This window comes from Pogonomyrmex barbatus, unplaced genomic scaffold (assembly GCF_055798465.1).
Source record: "Pogonomyrmex barbatus isolate J1 unplaced genomic scaffold, ASM5579846v1 scaffold2, whole genome shotgun sequence".
Classification (NCBI taxonomy): Eukaryota; Metazoa; Arthropoda; class Insecta; order Hymenoptera; family Formicidae; genus Pogonomyrmex; species Pogonomyrmex barbatus.
In genome coordinates this window covers 16,340,364-16,361,159 of record NW_028297116.1, presented here as the reverse complement: position 1 = coordinate 16,361,159, position 20,796 = coordinate 16,340,364, and the positions used below count along the sequence as shown (strand labels likewise).

The 20,796-nt window shown below is 33.3% G+C and overlaps 2 protein-coding genes across 19 annotated transcripts in view; one reads left to right on the top strand and one right to left on the bottom strand.

Annotated features, from left to right (window-relative positions):
* Positions 1-768: 768 nt before the first annotated feature.
* On the top strand, positions 769-7,014 carry LOC105432046 (uncharacterized). Of its 7 annotated transcripts, XM_089076556.1 has the most exons (6): positions 769-976; positions 1,823-2,047; positions 2,186-2,490; positions 2,964-3,578; positions 4,221-5,749; positions 6,579-7,014. In XM_089076556.1, the coding sequence occupies exons 3-5, from the start codon at positions 2,322-2,324 to the stop codon at positions 5,714-5,716; spliced, it is 2,280 nt and encodes a 759-aa protein (XP_088932682.1). In that variant the 5' UTR covers positions 769-976; positions 1,823-2,047; positions 2,186-2,321; the 3' UTR covers positions 5,717-5,749; positions 6,579-7,014. The 7 variants fall into 7 exon arrangements, with proteins under 7 accessions (XP_088932682.1, XP_088932681.1, XP_088932687.1 ...); XM_089076555.1 differs by lacking the exon at positions 769-976 and having other exon boundaries at positions 1,750-2,047; XM_089076561.1 differs by lacking the exon at positions 769-976 and having other exon boundaries at positions 2,181-2,490.
* Positions 7,015-7,057: 43 nt separating this feature from the next.
* Positions 7,058-20,796, bottom strand: part of Liprin-gamma (liprin protein kazrin) — a 123,638-nt gene continuing 109,899 nt past the window's right edge. For 5 of the 12 annotated variants that reach the window (XM_089076551.1, XM_011646535.3, XM_089076542.1 and 2 more), the window contains 9 exons: positions 20,242-20,458; positions 18,574-18,841; positions 17,966-18,313; positions 17,664-17,787; positions 17,115-17,259; positions 14,073-14,262; positions 12,627-12,653; positions 10,781-10,801; positions 7,058-10,034 (listed from right to left, as the gene is read on the bottom strand). In XM_089076551.1, coding sequence (XP_088932677.1) covers positions 9,786-10,034; positions 10,781-10,801; positions 12,627-12,653; positions 14,073-14,262; positions 17,115-17,259; positions 17,664-17,787; positions 17,966-18,313; positions 18,574-18,841; positions 20,242-20,458 — 1,589 coding nt within the window. In that variant the 3' untranslated portion in view covers positions 7,058-9,785. The other 7 variants (XM_089076543.1, XM_089076548.1, XM_089076544.1 and 4 more) reach the window with 6 other exon arrangements.

Here is a 20,796-nt window from a genome sequence, read left to right as displayed (position 1 = left end):
AATCTACAGATATGAACCAATCAATTTGAAAGATAATTTTTAAAATATGATTTTAAATTATTTTGAATGAGAATAGAATTTTTATTTATTTTGTTATCATCCAGTTTGCTTTCTTTTATACCGTATTACTCTTTAAATGATGAAAACACGCATTTAAATGTTAGAAGAAGATGATTCATTTTATTCACGATACACGTGAATATACTTATACGATTGTATTTTGGTTGGCAACACTAGGTCTATTCTTAGGTCTGTTCTTTTGTAGCTAAACTAATGTACACTTGTTGTATTTAAAATAATATATATATATATATATATATATATATATATATATATATTTAAAGTTTGACGAAAGCGAGATAAGTTTTAGTTTTAGCAAACAGACGCAGTGATGAAGAACAGATTTTTGTTTAACTGAACTTCTTACGTTTTTTCTCTTTTTTTTTTTAATGTGAAGAAAGATAAAAGTGTATGTATTATATAAAAAATATTTCTTTGTTATTTTATAAAATTAATTTACAAATATAATATTAAATTTATTTGATGATTTAATGTAATTTATTTTGTTATTCAGAGTACTTTAATTTGTTCTTTAAAATTGTTCTTTAAAATTAACTTTTAGTTTAACTTAATTTAATTTTAACGCAATTTTTAACTAAATTAATTTTTTGCTTATGTAACTTTTAACGTAACTAAATTAATTTTATAAGTCATTAACTTTAACTTAATTTAATTTAAAAAAAATGTATATATATATATAATAATATTAATTTACTCACTTCTTGATCTTTTTAGTTTAATACAGACATTACTCGAGATGATTTAAGTCTTAGGCTGCTACTTCATGTGTCGACAAATTTATTGAAGCATTGATTGGATACACGATAGAGAATTTCTGGAGACTTAAAATTTTCACTATTCTACAACGAATCTACGCTTTCAAAAACTTTTGTGGTATATCACATGAAATCATCTTGTAAGAAATTGATTAATCATAGTCGAATGTGAGGAAAAATGATTGATTAGTTAATTTTTTAAGGCTTAAATTTTGAGGTTTGAGACTTATAAAAAATTATCTATTATCAAATTATAGAAAATCACCTCTTATTGAATCATAATATCATAATATTAAATTTATGAATTTATAGCCTCTATTCAATAAACGCAATAGTTGCATTACGATTGAATAATTCGTTAATGTAATTGATCTAAAGATCAATTTATTATTAGAGATCTAACAGTAAAGATCAATAATCATTAATCTTTAATTGATCGTTTTATCTATTGAAATGCACTCCTTCGCGCTATATAATTTTTGATGACTTGAGTGTTTTTGAATTTTATTTTATCATGCGCTAATAATGTTACGCATATATATTAATATATAATTTTATTCATATTATTTTCATTATTTTATCATATTTATTACAAAAATTTATTATATTTTTTTGTATATAATTTTTGTAATAGAAAAATAAATAAAAAAAGTATTTAACATGGAATTAATTAATAGTATTTAATACGGAAATAATTTTCTTAGTACATAAATAACACATACATAAGTAATATTTTCACAGCTGATAATTTCTATAAATTTTTTATAAATATGAAATGAATATTAACTAGAAAATATTATGCTTTCTCTCTCTCTCTCTCTCTCTCTCTCTCTCTCTCTTCATAAATAAATATATATGTATATATTTACAAAGTAACAATTATGTATCGCTATAAAATTTTGTATCCATAGTCATTTGGGTATTAAGTTCGGCTAATAATAATAAAAACACAGTTTTAATAAAAATCAAATATTTTTATGTTGTAGATAGATACATTTAATAAATAGGGTTCATCGATGATTAGGATAAATCATTAGAGCGATTATCTTTAATAGTATTTTGCCGGTTGCGAAAGTCAAATGTGTTTACGTGTTAAATCATCACCTGAATTGTTGTGGAATAGGACAGGTGTCAACATCACAAGAAAGAAATTAAACGGTCGCAAGTTGCGAATCGTCGCAATCTATTAGAGGCCTTAGAGAGAGTGGAATGTACATATCTTTTCTGTTTTACGTAATTTTTGAGTTGGTATTTATGTCTTTGTTTTTTTATTTTGTTCCTTAATATCTATAATATTGAGTAATTTATCACTTTTAACTTAAAATTATATTGTCTTTGTAAAAGAACAGGTGCCACTAAATACAAAAAGAAAGAAGAGAAAAAGAATCATTTTGTGATCACAGAAAATAGTTTTATTTGATTTCTTCTGAGAAACTCCATATAATTAGTGTTCTTATTGCGAGCGATTGTTATTTAAAAAAAGAAATGTCGGACATTAAGAAACGATATAAGAATCCGCCATCCACTTTCGGTAATGCGAGAAAAATTAAAGTTAACATTGCTCATGAACAACAAGAAAGACGCAAGAAACGCAGGACGCAAGAGTTTGAAGAAAATCGGAAGGAAAACATTCCGCGCAGCGTGTTACAGAATGGTGAGTTGAGATTATGAAAATATTATGCAATTATCAGGTCTTGTTTTATTTGGAATCTTCATTTATACAGAGTGTCTGATCCAGAATGTCAGATACTCTATATAAATGATCTATGATAATGAAGTACTTGTATTTATTCTTAGAATTATGTGACATCATATTCTATATATATAACTATATATATAACTATCTATTATTATTTATATAAAGTATACATAAAAAGTTTTTTTTATCAAACTTAATCTGATATAAATAATATAATGAAAAATAACAATCATACTGCAGTGTTTGTTTAGTTTGTTTATCTCGTAAAAAGTAGAATCTTTCATTTTACAGTGATATTAAAATAGTTTATAGTTTATAGATATTAAAATAGTAAATACTATATGTGTATATTTGTTATCGAAATATTTATAAAAATTATTTGACTAAACAAAAATCTCGACGTTTCAAAAACACATTTAATGTTGCAGATAAAATAAAATTTTCAAATTGGAAAGCGGAGCAAGAGAGAAAGAAAAAAACGAAAAAACCCCCCTTTATAGTCGGAATTGTTCGTCATTCTTTTTATTCCCCGATATCTAACACTGCATTTGAACCTACGAAAAAGAAAAAATCAATTGGACAAGAGCAAAAGAATTCCAATATTAAAAAAAGAATTACAAAAGCTACGGAAAAACGATTGTTAGCTAAGGCAACATCTGCGACAAAAGAAACATGTGCGACTTCGTCCGGAGAAAAAATAAGGACCGATAAAGTCAAGTCTGATGTCAAAAAACGGAAATCATTTGCTCCATCTAATCATAAATTTAATCCTCCCGCTGGGTTACCTAAGATAACTTTATCTCAAGAAATGTTAATAGAAGATAATTCGTCAAATAAAAATGATATTTTTGCATGTGATAAATCAGCGGAAAATATTACTACCATTATTAAAAAATCAGTTAATTGTGATTCTGATTCCATAGAGGCAATTACATTGAAAGTGTCGATAGGCGAACAAGAAATTTTAAATATTTCGCCGATAAGGCAAATAAATTCAATGGAAAGATCAACGTTGAACAACAGCAATACGGAAAATCCATTTGGTATATCAGAATTTTCTTTACATAATGAAATAAAATACAAAGACAATACTCAGGAAGACACAATCTTTTTAACGCGTAATAATCTTCTTTTTTATTTCTTAATTTATTAGCTAAAAGAACTGCTAAAAAGAATATTAAATTAATATTCGAATATGTCAAAGTTGTTTGTTGTTCTTCCTTTACAATTGCCAATTGGTTGCTTCATTATATTTATTTCATTGCAAGTTGTTTAAAAATATTATTTGTACTTCCGCTATTAATCTTTTCATATTGTCTTGCATATAAGAGCATGACTTAATAATTACATTAACATTAATTAATTATCTCAAATTTATATTAATATATAAATTAAAAAATTAAAAATAGATTATTAGATGCCAAAGATTTTGTCTTACAAATGCAAAATATTGTCTATGTATTTTATTTTGTGTTAAATATATTTTTGGTTTATATATTGATTCTTCATACATTTGTCAATAATAGAAGAAAAAAATAATACAAAATAATTCAAAAAAATTTAATATATTTTAGGAGACATTTTAATAATATAAAAATTATAATATAATAAATTATAATATAATAATATTAAGAGAGAAAGCAGCAGAAATAAGTAAAATAATTCTAATCTTTCTTATGTTTCAGAATCATTAAGCACGTCCAATAAACTTGCAATAAAAGATATTGTTACGGATAATTCTGACATGATAAAGGGAGAAGAAGAATATACTGTCAAATATTTTGAGCATATGTTAAATAACGAAAAAGATAGACTTCAGAAACTTTGCAAAAAGTGGTCTGAAATTCAATCGCGACATGATACTGCAGAGGATGTTCGATATCGAATTAATCAAGCAGTGGGACAAACAGTTATGTTAATTAAGGAGAAGTTTAAACAGTTCCACGGTTTAATACAAGATTGCATTAGTAAAAACAATGATATATTGATAACTTGTACAGATTTGCACGGATTTTGGGATATGATGTATATAGAAGTGAAAGATTGTGATTTGCGATTTGCAAAATTGGAAGAACTTCAGGCTAAAAATTGGCAAGAAGATCAGTCATTTTTTGCAAAGCCCACTAAATCTAAGAAAAAAATAATTGTTGAAGAGAAAGTTACCGACAAAGCAGTAAAACAAAGCTCAAGAAAATTAACTTCTAATAAGAAGAAAACGAAAAAGAAAACGAAAGAGATAATAGAAATTCAAGATAATAAGATAGATTCACAATGTATAATAAATATGAATGACAAATATATTACACCTTGCAAAAATAATGAAAAAATTATAAACGTTCATAAAGATAACTATAATAATAATAATAACAATAATAATAATAATAATAATAATAATAATAATAATAATATTCTTGAGGTATCTATGAATTATATATATACATCGACACCATTTCCCGACACTACGTCAAACTTGTCGAATCGGATGAGCACTCCACTTATAACAATGAAAGTAAGTCAGTTGTATAACAAATTTACACAATCAAATGACATGACACTCTATACGACTCCTGAATTTACAAATAGTCAAATAGAAAAATCAGAAAAAAGAAGAAGAAAATTAGAATTCCAAGCTAATTCAAATGATTATCTTCCTTTGATAAAATCTGTCGAGAAATTGGAGATTGATAAAAATTTATCAGTTTCGAAGGAAATAAACAATTTTAAATATGATAACTTAAATTCAAACGACATTTGCATTATACAACAATCGAATTCTACAGCTGATGATTTCAGTGGTGAAACAGTGATTGAACAAACAAGAAGAAAAGACGATGTTACTCTTAAATCTACATTTAATACCGGTTCGATCAAAACTCCGGTTGAATCAAAAAGCAAAACTGCTATTAAAGGATCTTCATCAAGTGAGATCTGTAAAACAAAATCACTCAGTATGCTTAGTACCGGTTCGATCAAAACTCCAATTCAAATAAAGAGCAAAAGTTCTATTAAAGAATTTTTATCAAGTAAGATCTGTAAAACAAAGTCACTCAGTACAAAGTCACTTAGTATCGGTTCGATCAAAACTCCAGTCCAAACAAAAAACAAACATTTTATTAAAGCATCTTTATCAAATAAAGTCTCTAAAACAGAAGGAACTTTGAAGAAATTGAATTGCAAATAAAATTGTAAAAGTTTTTGCAGCTGTCCATCTATGGTAAATATTGTTACACTTTGCAATTCGTTGCCAATTCATAACGTCAGAAAGATTCTATGATAATGCCGAGTACAGATTGATTATCAAAGATATTCATTTTAAAAAAATTTTGTAACAAAGCTACCGTTTTGGATAATATTTCAGAAAAATAAAAAATATAATCTAATAAACATAACATTACCATAACATTACATATTGTCGTTATTTTGTGTTTATTAATGTTACATTTTACACGATTACATCGACTTGGTCGTTTATAGAAGTCTTTTTGGATAAAATCGCAAGTGTTTCTTGTTTCGCTATTGCTTTAGCTGTCATTTCTCTATAACTTCTGTAATTTCTTTTTTAATATTGAATTTTTTTTGTTCTGATACAATTAATTTTTTTCTTTTTCGCACACACAACTGTGACGTTAAATATTAAGGAATAAAAATTATGAAAATTCCAATTATAAAAGAGGATTTTTTTTATGATTCTGTTTTCTTCTTTCCTGTTTTAATCCAATTTAATAATTTCTTTGGTAGTAGATCCGGTATTATTATAACTAATACTTCTGACATCATAAATTGATGATGAATTGTAAATTATTAAATTAATATTAATATTAAATGTTATAATTTTCTACTCAGCAATGTAATTGTTATATATAGCACACATGTGTAATATTAAATTTATATTATTGTTATAAATAGAAAATTATAATATTGATGTAATCTATTGGTTTATATTTACTGAAAAATTTTAATTTAATGTATTACTGAAACACTCTTGTTTTGTCTTTTTTTCTTCATATTTTTTAATAATTATTAAAAATTTTTTTTCTTTTTAGACATCTCCAAATAAAAAGATATCCATCCATGAAATCAATAATGAGTAAATACAAAGAGATAAATACAGGCGCGTGAAAATGTTGATAAAGAAATATGTGTATAATTCCAAAAGTTTTATTTAATGATAAATATTTTAATCTTGATATGTTATCATATTATTACTTATATATCATACTATAGATGTAAATGGTTGTGCATACTATACATATTTAAATTAACATATTAATCCTAAAAGCTATTTGCATTTTAGTATAAAACATTCGTAAGATTTTATTTAAAACAATTGATACTGTTAAGATTGTAATGTTAAGACTGTATTCATATATATGTGATAATTATATTGTAGAATATTATCAAAAATGTTTTATCTATGTCATTTACGATATTATAATAATTTTTTTTGTAATAAATAAAGATAATCGATTATATTGGAAATGTTGAGATGACCATTTTCGCGGAAAGATTCATCACATAGAAGTAAAGGCAATCGTTTATTTAATTTTTTTTCCCAAATGTTTAGATACAGTTCACACAAATATATACAGACGTTACTGAGCACATTTACAACAGTTTTGTATTGAAATATGTAATCGCGCGCTGCGACCAATATACATAAACAAACACGTCGATCTGCTGCGTTCAAGCGAGGTATCAGCCGCGCGTTGCGCGATAATATATATTGTATATAAATAAATTAGACCTAAATTAATTTATATAAATAAATTACTTAGGTATACGGATGTCACAATAGCTAGCGTATTAATTCGCCGTTTGCATCTCGCGAAACGATGGTAATACTAGTCTGATAATAAAGTGTATTGTGTGGTCCTGATCGTTCGCCTTCCGATTGTTGTAGAATCAAATAATCTGACGATCGAACACGCGGGCATCCGCATAAATATAAAAAAATGATTATAATCTACGAATAAATATCACGTTAAATATGTGCGTTATCTGCAAAATATCGCCTTTCTTTTCCCTTGCGATCGCACGAGCGTAATATAAGAACACTGGGGAAACTTTGTGTATTAACGTAATGATATACAATGAGCCGAACGTACAATATATTTCGGCAGTGTGCCGTAATTACGAATTAAGCACACTCGAGTTTTCTGGCACTTAGATTAAATCGCGTCGCACACGAATCATTTCGTTTACGTTTGCTTTCCCATCGTAGCGTGTCTCGCGATAATCGCATAAATAATTATATTGTAGATACGTAATGAAAAATTATCGCATCATCTGGAGAGTAGTCCTTCTTAAACTGTTCGCACATAGATCTTAGCTTGAGAGATGGATTGAACTACTTCTGAAGAAAATTTTCGTGTGCCAATGCGATAGAAAAGGAATTCGTCGCAGCAACAATTGATTCCCGATTCTTTCTTTTTGGTTCAGGAATAACGAAGAACGGAATGGATTCAACGTAACGCGCTGCGAAACACGATGGAAGACTAGATGTCTTCGTGATGCGATTCTGGTCTATATTCATTATAATTTCACAGTATTTAACACATTTAGCTCGAGTGGATGTATTATTTTATTTCGCGCTTATCCGAGAAAGTTTCCAGTTAAGTGGTCATAGGAAACTCACACACGTACATATATCGATAGAAAATATAACGTAAAAATACACATAAACGTGCGTATTATATGCGCATACGTACACGAGGGATATCGATAACGCGTCGTTGCAATTATTTTTCCAGCCAGCTGATGTCACGTTAGATCTTTCGAAGTCATTCATTCGTTCGTAAAGATCGATTCACAAGCGAAAATATTCTTTAATAATGCTTACGATACGATTCTTTCGTGCTAGCTTATATAGGAATGAGTTCACAATTTAAATTGTAATTATATCTTGACAGAGAGATGCCATTCGCAATGATAGCAATAAAATATAATCCTGGCGAACCGTTTGTGTTGTGAGATATTGTCACCGTAGTATATCGATTGAACTAAAACAAGTTTCATTATTAGTTCGCTTATCTGTAATCTTAATTTGTAATCTTAATAATCTGTGATCATAATTATATTCTTTTATATCTTATTTACTTCCATCAGATATATATATATATATATATATATATATATATATATATATATATATCGGTTGGTGACTCGATTCATAAAATTTGGTCAGACATTTTTTATGCCTCTTAACATCACGATATGCTGCCTATTTGTACGATGTATAATTATTTGTGATTGAGAATAACTTTGAAATATCATCGATGTTATTTCCCATTTATTAGAACTTTAGATATAATCGTATCGTAAATTGCTCGGATTCGTACTTTCGTAGACCGTCGTCCAACTAACGTATTGTCTATAGTTGTTATATAACAAGTTGTGTAATCATTTCGACTTATTGTAACGATGATGATTATCGGGATCGCATCAATCCCCTAAATTAATTGTAAATTCGATCAGGTCATCTCGATAACGTTCTTATGTCAAAACATGAAATATGTCAAAAAGCTCAGGAGATTTTAGATTTAGATTAGCGATATATTCTATAGTAGCTTGGTGATAATCATCTCTTTAAATCATATAGGTACAGCTGATATAGCGAGCCACACTTGAAATATATGCAAAATATTGCACTGATTAACATTTGGCTCCGACAAGCGCGCGACATGATATTCTTGCGATTTTTTTCTTTCTTGCCATAAGCTGTTCATCGAATTATATCATCGAGTATCCACGTGCAATGAGACAGGTAAAAGATAAGGTCGATTTACAAACACAACAGGGATGCATTTTTCTCTCGAAAAATATTACATTGGCACACTGTCGGTGCGCACGATCATGTCACTCTCAAACGCACGTCCACGTCTTTCAGCGAGTCTTCAACGTTGCGGCGAGCAGGGCTAAGCTAGATAAGTCCTGGGATTAGTTTTGGAAACTCCCGCGGGACCGTCCCCCTTGGTCGAGCACGACGACCATGCTTCCTCGGCCAGACTGCCGTATCTCTGCACGCCCGGGAAGGGAGGTCCGGAACTCTGCGGCGAGTAATAACCGCCCTGCAGCTGCTGATAGTAATTGCCGCCTGACTGGTGCTGATATTGCTGATACTGATCGCCACCCGTCAGGACGTTGCTGTAACCCGAATACGAGCCGTACTGGGACGAGGAGTACGAGGAGGAGGAGTAACCGCGCTCGCTCAGACTGCGGTAAGGCCCCGAGTGATGGGGCCTACCCTCCTGTCAGACCGGAGTGCTGACCGCGGCCGAGCTTATGTACTCGATGTCGCCGATGCTCTTCACCCGTCGGTGCCGCTTGCCGCCGCCGGTCGACATCGGCCGCGGTGGAAGTTGCGGTGGCGGCGGCGAGTTGCTGCGGACGCTGCTGCTCATGTATTGGCATTGGCTGGCGAGGCTCCCGGTGTCTGAGGACGATGACGGCGATGCCTTCTCGCTTCTAGGCCGGAGACCGAAAGCCCTGCTCAGGGATCCCTGCGAAAAGATATCGTCGTACGTCTCGATTAAAAAGACCGTAACCCGAAAAATTTGCTCAGGCGGTGGATCTCGACTTTCCAAAGAGAGGTCGAAGCTACGAGCAAACGAGCGACCGGCAAATGCCCAAAGTACTGATAGAAACGACTCAGACAACACGAAAGAGTAAGTGACGTTTACAAAGAAAATTTTTAAAAGGCATCCGAAAGATCGGAATGTCTCTTAAATGTTTCTCAGTTCAAGTTTCATTTGAATTTTTGCGTTACTGAAGTAATGACTGTGAATTAAGTGAGAAGAAACTACAAAATGTGGAAATTTAGATAGCAACTGTCAAAAATTGAGATCTTCTTCTTTATTAAGACAGACATTAATGGAATAATATTCTGAGTATTATTATTTATAAAATATTGCCATCTAAATTTCATCGTGACACGCTGTATCTTCTAGAATGAGAGGATCGACAAATATGAGACAAAAATTGAGGATTCGCTGGATAGCAGAACGATTGAAGTGATAAAAGCGATGGAAACAGTGCACGTGCTATGACAAAGAGAAGAGCCCATCGTTTTTACCAATTTCTCGTCATTTTGCAGCGAGGTCAGCAAAATGCGGTGGACCCGTTCTGATTATCAATCACAATATATCCAAGTGATACAACGAGTGATACAGCGGGATTATTGGAAATACGTGTGAGGGACACTACACGAATATAAGTACACACTTGAATGTATATTAATGGCGCATACCTGTGAGCTCCTCCACGACAACTAGCAAAAGGACGAGAAATAAGGTTCGATTAAGAATCCACACGCTAAATTTTCACATTGATATCGTCAGTTTATATTTACACAATCGATTATGACGGGCAGTCGCGGTGCCTTTTTGCAATCATAAATAATGGCCCGCTACAAATACGAACGTCTGCTACGTAATTCGAGCTGCATAATGCGTAATTTTAACTGCTACTCGCTATAAAGGTGTACCTTGAAGACACTCTGCTTACATACATGAGGAGGACACGTGTTTGGCTAATGTATATGCTCGTTATATACAGTGTTTACAGTGGCATAACGCTTTCGTCGGTGTACCTTTAGCGCTGAGAATAGGGTATAATCGCGGGATTAGGGGATGCGCAATTTCACGACGTCTGAATAGTACCCGATACAGACTCTGGAATATTTTGTTGCTTCCCTCTCCTAGTATTTTCAATTTATTTACGTCGCAGAATGTGAAATAATTATCGTGTAACCCAATTCCAACGGCAGCGACAATTGAAATGTAAATTTAATTATTAAAATAATTATTAATCTGATAAATTTTTCATCAAAAAAATTTTGTAAAATAAACGAAATGTTTCTACAAATAAATAAAATATACAAATATTTCCGTAACATTTTCTGCTTCTCAACGAACGAATAAGCTCGGATTTTAAATATACATTTCTGCGGTGATGAATAAAAAAACGATGAATAAAATCCGTTCTCCTCCGCGCAAATATACGTCCTTTTCTCAGCGCGGCAGATTGTCTGGCAATCTAGTTGGACTACAAAGACGGAAAACAAAGAGATATAAGTAGATGATTAAATACAAGGAGGAGATGTTTCCACGATCTATTTCTCTATGATTATGAATAATACGGCTGCAAGGCTTAGGCTCGTACTCCATCAGTCTTTTTCTCTTTTCCCTTGCGAGCGGTTCTCTGACGCTGATTCAATGGGATCGCGTTCTGGTGTCTCGCGCTCGACAGACCGGACACAACAACAAAAATTACTCGATTAGTCCGATTGGTCCGTACAATCTTGTACAATCAAACTTATCGTTCGATTACTCCTTTGCTCGCATTTTCAGGGTCTGTGCGATCGAGGTCGAGATCTATAGAAGCCGTCTGGATCTCAGCGAAGCCTCACTTCGAATAGAATTGATCAATTAATCACGTTAATCGGAAACTTCCCTCTTCTCTGCCTGCTTCGCTGAGATCAAGGATTTCGTTTCTCGAGCGAGGAAGCGCTTCACGTGAGAAAAACGCTTCGTCGTTCCACGATACATTTGCCATACTGATGATGCCTATTTTACTTTCCTCGAAAAGAATACGGGCACGACTTTGCGATTGATCGAGATATTAATCTGATTGTCGCGATTAAGATATATATGTCTATAAAAAGATAACAATAAATTATTTGATCGCAGCGTATGATAATTTTTTTTTTTTCGAGAAATCATATAGATATTGATTTTAACAGAAATGCTAGAAGATAGACACGATGGCTTACTCATGGCTTACTCATTTGTTCGCGCAAAGACCGCGCAAAGACCGCTTTTACAAAGTCTCTTACAAATTCAAACAAAAAAAAGTTGATTAAGTTGAGATGAAAATAATTGATTATACTGAAATTAATGTAATATAAATTGCCGGTTTATTAGAGACTTTGCAAAACCGTGTGCTATAATTAACCAATACGCAACAATGCAGCGGATCGATTGATTTTATAATGAGGGTTCTATGATATAGAACAATATACAAAGAACTTTTTAGAGAAAAAAACAATGGGTATATATATGTATATATATATTTATATGTAATAAATACCGAACCTTTTTCAAGTAAAGAAGACTGCAGGTCTGCGACGATCCACAGGATGCAGGGACAATGATTAACGTTAGGTCGAGCTCATAGCTCACAGCGTGAAATTCTGTTATTGACTCTCGTCGTATGAAATCTTTCAACTGTTTGTACTAACTGAAACTTTTTTTCATGTAGCAAAATAAATAATTTTTTTATATTTCATATAATAAATTTAAAATTATTAATTCTACCAAACAAATGCATTGCACATTGGAACACTTTAGTTTAGTTGTTATTTATTCATCACTTATAAAAACATGATGTTGCGATCAACGATTGATAGGAAAATATGCGTTTTATTTAGCATGTTAAAAATTATTTAATATGTTAAATATTAATATTATATAATAATACTTATTAAATATGATTCTTTTATTATGATGTACATTTTATTCTGTTTAGTTTTTAATAAAATTGAGAGATTCCAAGTTAATTTCAAAAGTATTATTGTTCATAATTTGTTTCTTGACGAGGATCAATTACGTTATCAAGAGAAAATATTTCGCTGTAGGGTATTATGCGAGCGTTCTTAACTAAGCGATGCCATGCAGTCGTGCCAATAATTAACAAAAATAAAGAGCTAATGGTCGCACAGATGAAAAGCATAAAAGTGAGCGCGAAAAAGGAACGTGGAACGAGAGTAAATGACTGCACAATGCGATTACATTTAAAATGGAATAATCGATCGGTTTTGATGAGTTTCTGCATTTTTATCTGCGTTATATAATTGATTATCCATACAGCGTGTATTGATTATTTATCTAATTGTTAATATGGTTGAGGAAACAGTACCGCAGAAAATAATAAATAATTTCTCGATAGCACATAATGTATATAAGTTGGCGTGGGAGAATTAAATAAATATTTTTATTATTTTAAAATAAAAAATTTTTTACATTTAATAATTAAATAATGTATACTTCCCAAGTCTTCTCTTTTAAAGGCTGAATAAAGAAAAAAAGAAGTAATGCGTAATCTATCCATAGGGAAAATATTAAGAATATTACACAGATATCATTTCTCTAAATATCAAATCTTCTAGGATGCAATGATTATGATAAAAACAAGCATAGGCTTAAAGAAGCAACTCGCCACGAGATAACTCTCTAAAAGAGCTTGCACTATCCTTATCACTTTCTAGACTAAATTAAAAAATTGAAAAATTAATTATTCCATTCTACTAGTACAATATAAGAGATTTGTGTATTTTTATGAAGGAAAAAAGCGAGCACAGGTATGCTCAGAGGCTACTTTGGGCTACATCAGATGATTACCTCGGCAATTAGGCCAAATTAGCGATACTCTTCGTTCGAAAGAGTTAAGGGAAGTGCAGAGGCGAGGCAGGGAGGTGGCATCGAGTTTCTGGTGTGCTTGTGCGCGGACCAGACCCTCGTTGAATCTAAACGGTACGTTACCCTGAGGCTAGATCTGCGTCTGTCGACGGTGCCGGTGTGATTCGCCGTCATGTGGAGGGCCGACAGCGAGCTCTGATGATGCTGTAGATGCAGTGCCCTGCTCCCACGACCGAGACTACCTCCTGCACTCGCGGTGCTCATCGGACGACCACCCCCGGTGCTGTTCCTCGGGACCACCTCCAGCTGACTTCTACGCACACACGCACACCACCCTTTTCATGCACGCCTTCTTGCGTACACCTTGGCGCCCTTGATCGCCTGATATGCACATACCTCGGACACACACACACGTGTGACACGTATTACAGCGAACCACTCTTTGAGTATTTATCTTCTCTCGCGAATATTTCAATATAACGATTCAAATCGTTCGTTTGAAATTTCAAAGTACAGGACACGCGAGACAATTGAATATATTTAGCTAACTAGCATTTTTATTTGTGCTTTTTATTAACATGTGCTATTTTGTAAATTTCTCTTTGATCCTGTGACTTATTGGATTGGATCGATAAGTATTGATAGTGGCTCGCTGTAGGTGCCTGACGATAGAACGAAATCTATCTTATAATGAATATCTAGTTACAACATAAATATACATACACAAGCATTTTGTGCACCACCGATATAGAGTAATGTATAATGTTTACTGGGCTGCCAATACGCCAAGGATGGCCCTGTAGGACCGACTGAGACGCATTTCCAGCCACGCTAACCAGTCAACGAGAGTAAACATCGAACAGTCAAAGATATATGTAAATATCAAAATTGGCAAATCAGAAAAAGATAAAAGGAATCATAATGCAAGTGGTGTGATTCCTGGCCAGAGAAACATTCGGGAAGTCTCGTTCACGAAACACCAAGGGAAAGACAAATGAAACAGTTTTTTTCGCAATACTATTAATAAGAAGGGGGGGGGGGGGGTTACCAGTAACACGATTCGTCTAACAAGAAATCTATTAAAAGTTTTGCTTGAGGGTTGCCTAAATGAATGGAAGATATTTTCTGCTTCCAGATAATCTTCCGGAGATATACAGAAGAGAGTGGGCGAGGGGACGAGGTTTCTGACCAAGGATTACACCACGATCACTAAGATTAACATGTGCTGTACATAGCGCAGTGCAGTGCAGGCGGCAGCTGTGGGCTACGGCTCAGCTATGAAAAACATTACCGGTGGATCCGCGATCGAGTGGACTGCAGACCCAGCGAATCGCGCGCTGCAACTGTGCCGAGTACTCCGACGAAGTACTCTGGCACGTTCCACTGGGTGATAATCGCGTATGTTTGTATATGTACATTTTATCTATAAATGTTGATTGTAACTGTACTGTTTTTACGTGTGTGTATGCCCGATATATCCAGGTATGGCATGTGTATTAAGACTACGAGTACCTTTTTTTTGCGACGTTCGACGCGATCGAGAGTCGTCGAACGAGCACGCTTTTGCTCTATCTATAGCTCGATATATTAAGGGAGTTCACATTTCAGTTAAATTTTAATTTTAATTACTTGATGTGCTTGATAAAGGCAATTCATCGAGGCCATTAGTAATTTTTAGCGCAGCTTGATGTCCACTCAATATCAATGAGGACTTTTACTAGAAACTGTAAAAGTTAAAATGAGTCCAATCGAATTAAATTGGCAATTCAAATTAGCAATTATCCACGTGTTCCAAAAAGAGCATCATAAAATCCAAATAAGAATCGTGCACTCCCTTCATAGCTTTTTCATTTCCGAGTTGGTTCCCAGAATATTTACAACTTCCTCTCGAGATTCCTTAGCGATAGTTAAATTACGTTCTATCGATTACGAAAGCTTTTTGCGGAAGTTCACGAATACGTTTCTTACACGATATAACTAACTTTACTCGTAGAAATTCTGGAAAAGTAACTGCCTATTGATTAACGGCGACTATACAGTAACAATTCTTTCTCTCTTTCTCTCCTTTTTCCGAGCTAACGCTATTTTATTCGACGCGAGTATCGATCGCTCGCAATAAAGAAGCGAGGAACGCGCTTCATTGAACGAAGTCCCTCAAAATTTCGTTTCTGCGTAAAAGCTTCTCGAAAACGTTTCTCCTATCGAGAGAAAGTAGAAAAAGTTACTCTCGACTATGTCCGCGCACGAAATATTCCTGTAAATAAATAATTGACTGATGCTCTTTGATACTCTAGCGAAAACCTCTACTGTCTCGATCAAGAACCGAAGATCGAGTACGATCTACGATGCAATTCGATTTATGATTTTAACTTTGACCGTCGCACATGGATTAGACGCGAAATTCGACGTGATCGTCGTTCGTTACTTTACAACTTGCACCTGCTGTTTCTGTTTCGAGAATACACCGACTTTGGTCGACTTACAAGTCGATACAAGTCAGTTGGGAGATAAGGAGTGAAACAAACACGACTTTATCCCTCATTATATTCCTGCCTCGAAATCTCCCAAGAGCACTTCTTTCGTAATAAACATACATGAAAAAAAATATCATTTCCGTTTTATTGTCTTTTATTTATCTTACCCGTATTTCAGAATCAAATCTTTTTTTCATCTTTCTTTTGACTAATGCACGATATGGTAAAAAGAGCAATGAATAGTGTTGTTTCAAGAAATAAATTCATATAAACAATTTATATAAATTCATATAAACAATTTTAGCAATAAGCGCTACTTTAATACTGGCTCAATAATTCCTTTGATTTCGTAAACAAGTGTAGTAATGATTTCTCCAACTCCGTACACTTAAAAGGTATATTCATTTTCTTGCATGACTCGCCAAAAGATGTTCAGAATGTGACATATAAAATGTAGAGAAAATAAGTTTAATCCGAGTGACTTCGAGAAAATCTTAAATTTGATGATTAAATTTTTGAAGCGCTCTAAGGAGATTTCTTTGAAGCAAGAAATGCCCGAATACGTTTCGTAGATGCCAATTGATATTCCAAAGACATCGTCCCATGTCGGCAATGTCGAGAACAACGATGACATCATGCCGATTAGTGAGCGTTGTCCAGTGTCGCGTCCGGATGACAGTAGACTGAATACCTTGCTGGCAGAACGAGCGCTTCTAATTCGGCGGTAAGGTGTCGTCTAATCATGTGTTTGGCCGGCGGTATACCCAAGGCGGTGGCCATGGTGTCACCAGTAAATGATGGCTCCAATACAACCAGAGCACCGTGCACACCCGAGTCTGTGGAGAAAAGATTTTTTTCTTGTTAAAGATAAATTATTTTGATAATTTGTCAAGTATTATTGGGCTTAAAGATGAAAGAAGAATACTTTTCAATTTGTGTATATTTTTGTATGTTTATTTTAAGATATGCACAACACTGCAATCATTGTAATAATATTTGCTAAAAGAATGTAAAAATAAAAGAATATATATATATATATATATATATATATATATATATATATATATATATGAAGAATAATAATTTTGTATTCTTTTAACAAATTTGTATACTAAATTTATAAATTCATAAATTTATAATTTTACAAAATTTTAGAAATTGTAATCTAATGTCATATAGTCGTGTGATATATTTTAATTTTAAAAACATATATAGATAACCTCGCCGAAATACAATTTACCTTTCAAATTCTCGGCATATTCTGTAAGATCGATGTTCCTTGCCCACCGAATGAACCTTTGATTTGTCCAGACCAAAGGATCCGTATCAACCTGTTCGCATTGATGTCTCCTGACAGCGAGAGCCTATCGTAAAAGCATGACGTTATCTCTATGATGATATTATTTAATCATAATCATTGGATTAATCTTCATAATCAACTGATAATTAGTCTTGATTTATCTTCATCTATATCCTTGAAATGTAATGTAAATGTAACAAAACCTTGTAATTTTATTGCAATCGATAATCAAATTCGCTCACCTGTCGATCATAGTTTAGCATCCGCAGCAAGTGAATACCATGAACGATACTGGCCTGATGAAACTTCCTCGTAACTCCAAGCAGTTTCTCAAGCTCTTTCTTACTCAGATGATCCAGCATACGTGCGTCTACCATATTGGTAGCAAAACTTTCCGAGTATTGGGCCAAGCCGAGATCCGGCAGCCACTCGGAACTTACCCAGGTGTGACCGAGTTGAGCGATACAGGGGTAACGAACGTGACTCGGGTGCCGATGTTCCTCAATGGCCAGGCGCAGCTTCTTTCGATGAAGCGGATGAGTTACACCTAAACCAGCTTCCAATTCGGCGTCGCTTAGTTCAAGTAGAACCTGAAAATAATATCATAGTAAAGACTAAACTGATAAATAAATTTTTTAATCAAATGAAACTGTTTTGTAGATTATTGCTATAAAATACAAAAATCAGAAAAAAGACTTATATAAAAGATAAATCTTTGACACGATCAAGATCAGTCATCAGTCAGCTTAGTCAAACAGAGAACGGTTACAGGATAAAAATTCTTCACACTTCTATCAACAGGTTAAACCGATTTAAAGCTCGCTGATGGGACAAGTGATAAATCGTTTACCTTGCCCGATTTGACATTCTCAGCACATCGCGGACCATATTGTGGCATCCCGAGAGCCACCTCTAACCAGGCTAAAACGGTCGGAGCTCGCCATCGTTCCATGGGTACGGATGCTGCTTCTCGGAGTAAACGAAGTTTCTCAGCGTAACCCTCCTCGGTGAGTGGTGACCACGATCGATATGGATCAAAGCCATCTGAGCCCTCATTCCCGCCGGTGCCACCGCTGGAACTGTTTGCCGTCTTCCGATGTCGCGAACGGGCAAACACTCTGAAGAGAGAATATCGATCCATTCACGTTGATGCAATAATTCTCCTCTCCGACCGAAAGGAGAAACATATTTTTACTTTCTTTTATTTAAGCATGTTCTATATGTTGACAATTTAATTGAAAATATTATACTATATATATATATATATATATATATATAATTATATCATATAATTATATCATAATTATATATTTCTTGTTTCTTTTTATATAAATTGTAATATTTAATCATTATTAAGTAATAACGACAAAATAATAATGACAAAATATCGATTGTCTTCTGTTAAAAACCACATAATGCAAAATTATAATTTGACTTAGAAAATATAATTAATAAATGAATATTTTTTTACATAACTTTAATTAATTTTACAAATATGAGATAATTCGAAACAAAAAAATTAGATTGTTTGGAAGTAAAGCTAATGTTTTCCGTGCTTTATCTTATCAATTTGATGGGATAATAAAAAATTATGATACAATCTTTCTTATGTAATATTTTATACAGCTAAAAAGCGATTCGGTACCATTTATTTAGAATAAAATTAGGTCGCGAATGTAAGTCTTATCAATGTATCGGTTACGATATTCAATGGATATGATGAAAAAAATTGACAGATTTCTATTGTATCCAAAAAAAAAGATCTGATTAGAGAATTATTATTTTATGTCACAGTTTTTTTTTTAAGTTTATTTTTATATATCACGGAGATCTTCATCGCTTCCATTTGCTATAATATAAAGTAATTGTTGTCGTAAAATCACAATTTCCTTTCTATCGTGTTATGAGTTCATTTCACTCGTTTGTACATTGTTAGGAAGTAAGTACATAGTTAGTAAGTACTTGCATGATAATCATACACTCCGTTGAAGTAATACTAAGAGTACAAAGTACAAAAATGATTGTCATCAAAGTACAAAAATGTCGACGGTATAACGGTTGTTACATGCAAGCGCACGAGATTGTAAAATCAATGAATACATCGTGCACTTGGTAAAACCATTCATCGTCATGCTAATAAATCGTTTCCACAGAGTGATTCTCGTCATTAACTTCCCAATGCTTTTTATTCCATCGAAGCTATTATTCGTGACCGTCCGCTCTGTATTATACATCACGTATAAATTATCCATCATGAGAAAACAATTTAATTCGTATTTATGGATAAAAATTCGTTCCTCCGGCGATAATTGCCATTAAATGTTTACGCAACGGGCTAAATAATCGATATTTCACTCGATCGATGTCGCCAAGAACGATGTGTAGGGAGAGCAAAAATAATTATATAAGAAATAATTATCGGAATTGAGTTTAATGTCATTTGCATGGCGAACTGCTCTCGATCCGTTTTGCGCGATAAAATGTTCAGAATTTTTGTAACGGGACGAGGCTTCCTTACCTTGAAATGGAGCCCCATGTGCCGCCACGAGTGGCGGACGATCGCGAATGCGCGGCAGGTGCGACGACAGGTGGTGGCTGCTTGTTCCTCCTCGGCTCGGATTCCAGCGGGCTGGATAGTTGCTCGACCGATCGCGATAGCGAGGAATTGTCCATAGACCTTGAGAATGCATTCAATGGCGACAGTGTGGGGCTGCAGTCTTTCGGTGTGGTTGCGGCTGTAAGCAGAAGGTTGCGTGTCGATGTACCATTAATTTTCCGTAACGATCTCGAGCACTCGAAACGGGAATGGGAAGAGCGATAGACACACAGTTTGCAGAAATGTAATGTAATGTAATGAGATATGCGCGGAGGGGATACAAGCCCTATGCGTTAAAATGGAAAATCGATGAAAAATACTCAACGATTACACATCGCGTAAATATAAATATTAGAAAAATATACTTGTCTTGTGTAAAAATAAAAGTAATAATAGAGAAAGAGAGAGAGAGAGAGAGAGAGAGAGAGAGAGAGAGAGAGAAACGTAAGTGATTTGTTAATAATCAGAGGCGGTATA

Excerpts from the sequence above, each read along its gene's own strand:
- LOC105432046 (XM_089076556.1), top strand. The coding sequence starts at position 2,322 with ATGTCGGACATTAAGAAACGATATAAGAATCCGCCATCCACTTTCGGT. Across the intron at positions 2,491-2,963 it reads GCGCAGCGTGTTACAGAATG|ATAAAATAAAATTTTCAAAT; the intron begins GTGAGTTGAGAT and ends TTAATGTTGCAG. Across the intron at positions 3,579-4,220 it reads CAATACGGAAAATCCATTTG|AATCATTAAGCACGTCCAAT; the intron begins GTATATCAGAAT and ends CTTATGTTTCAG.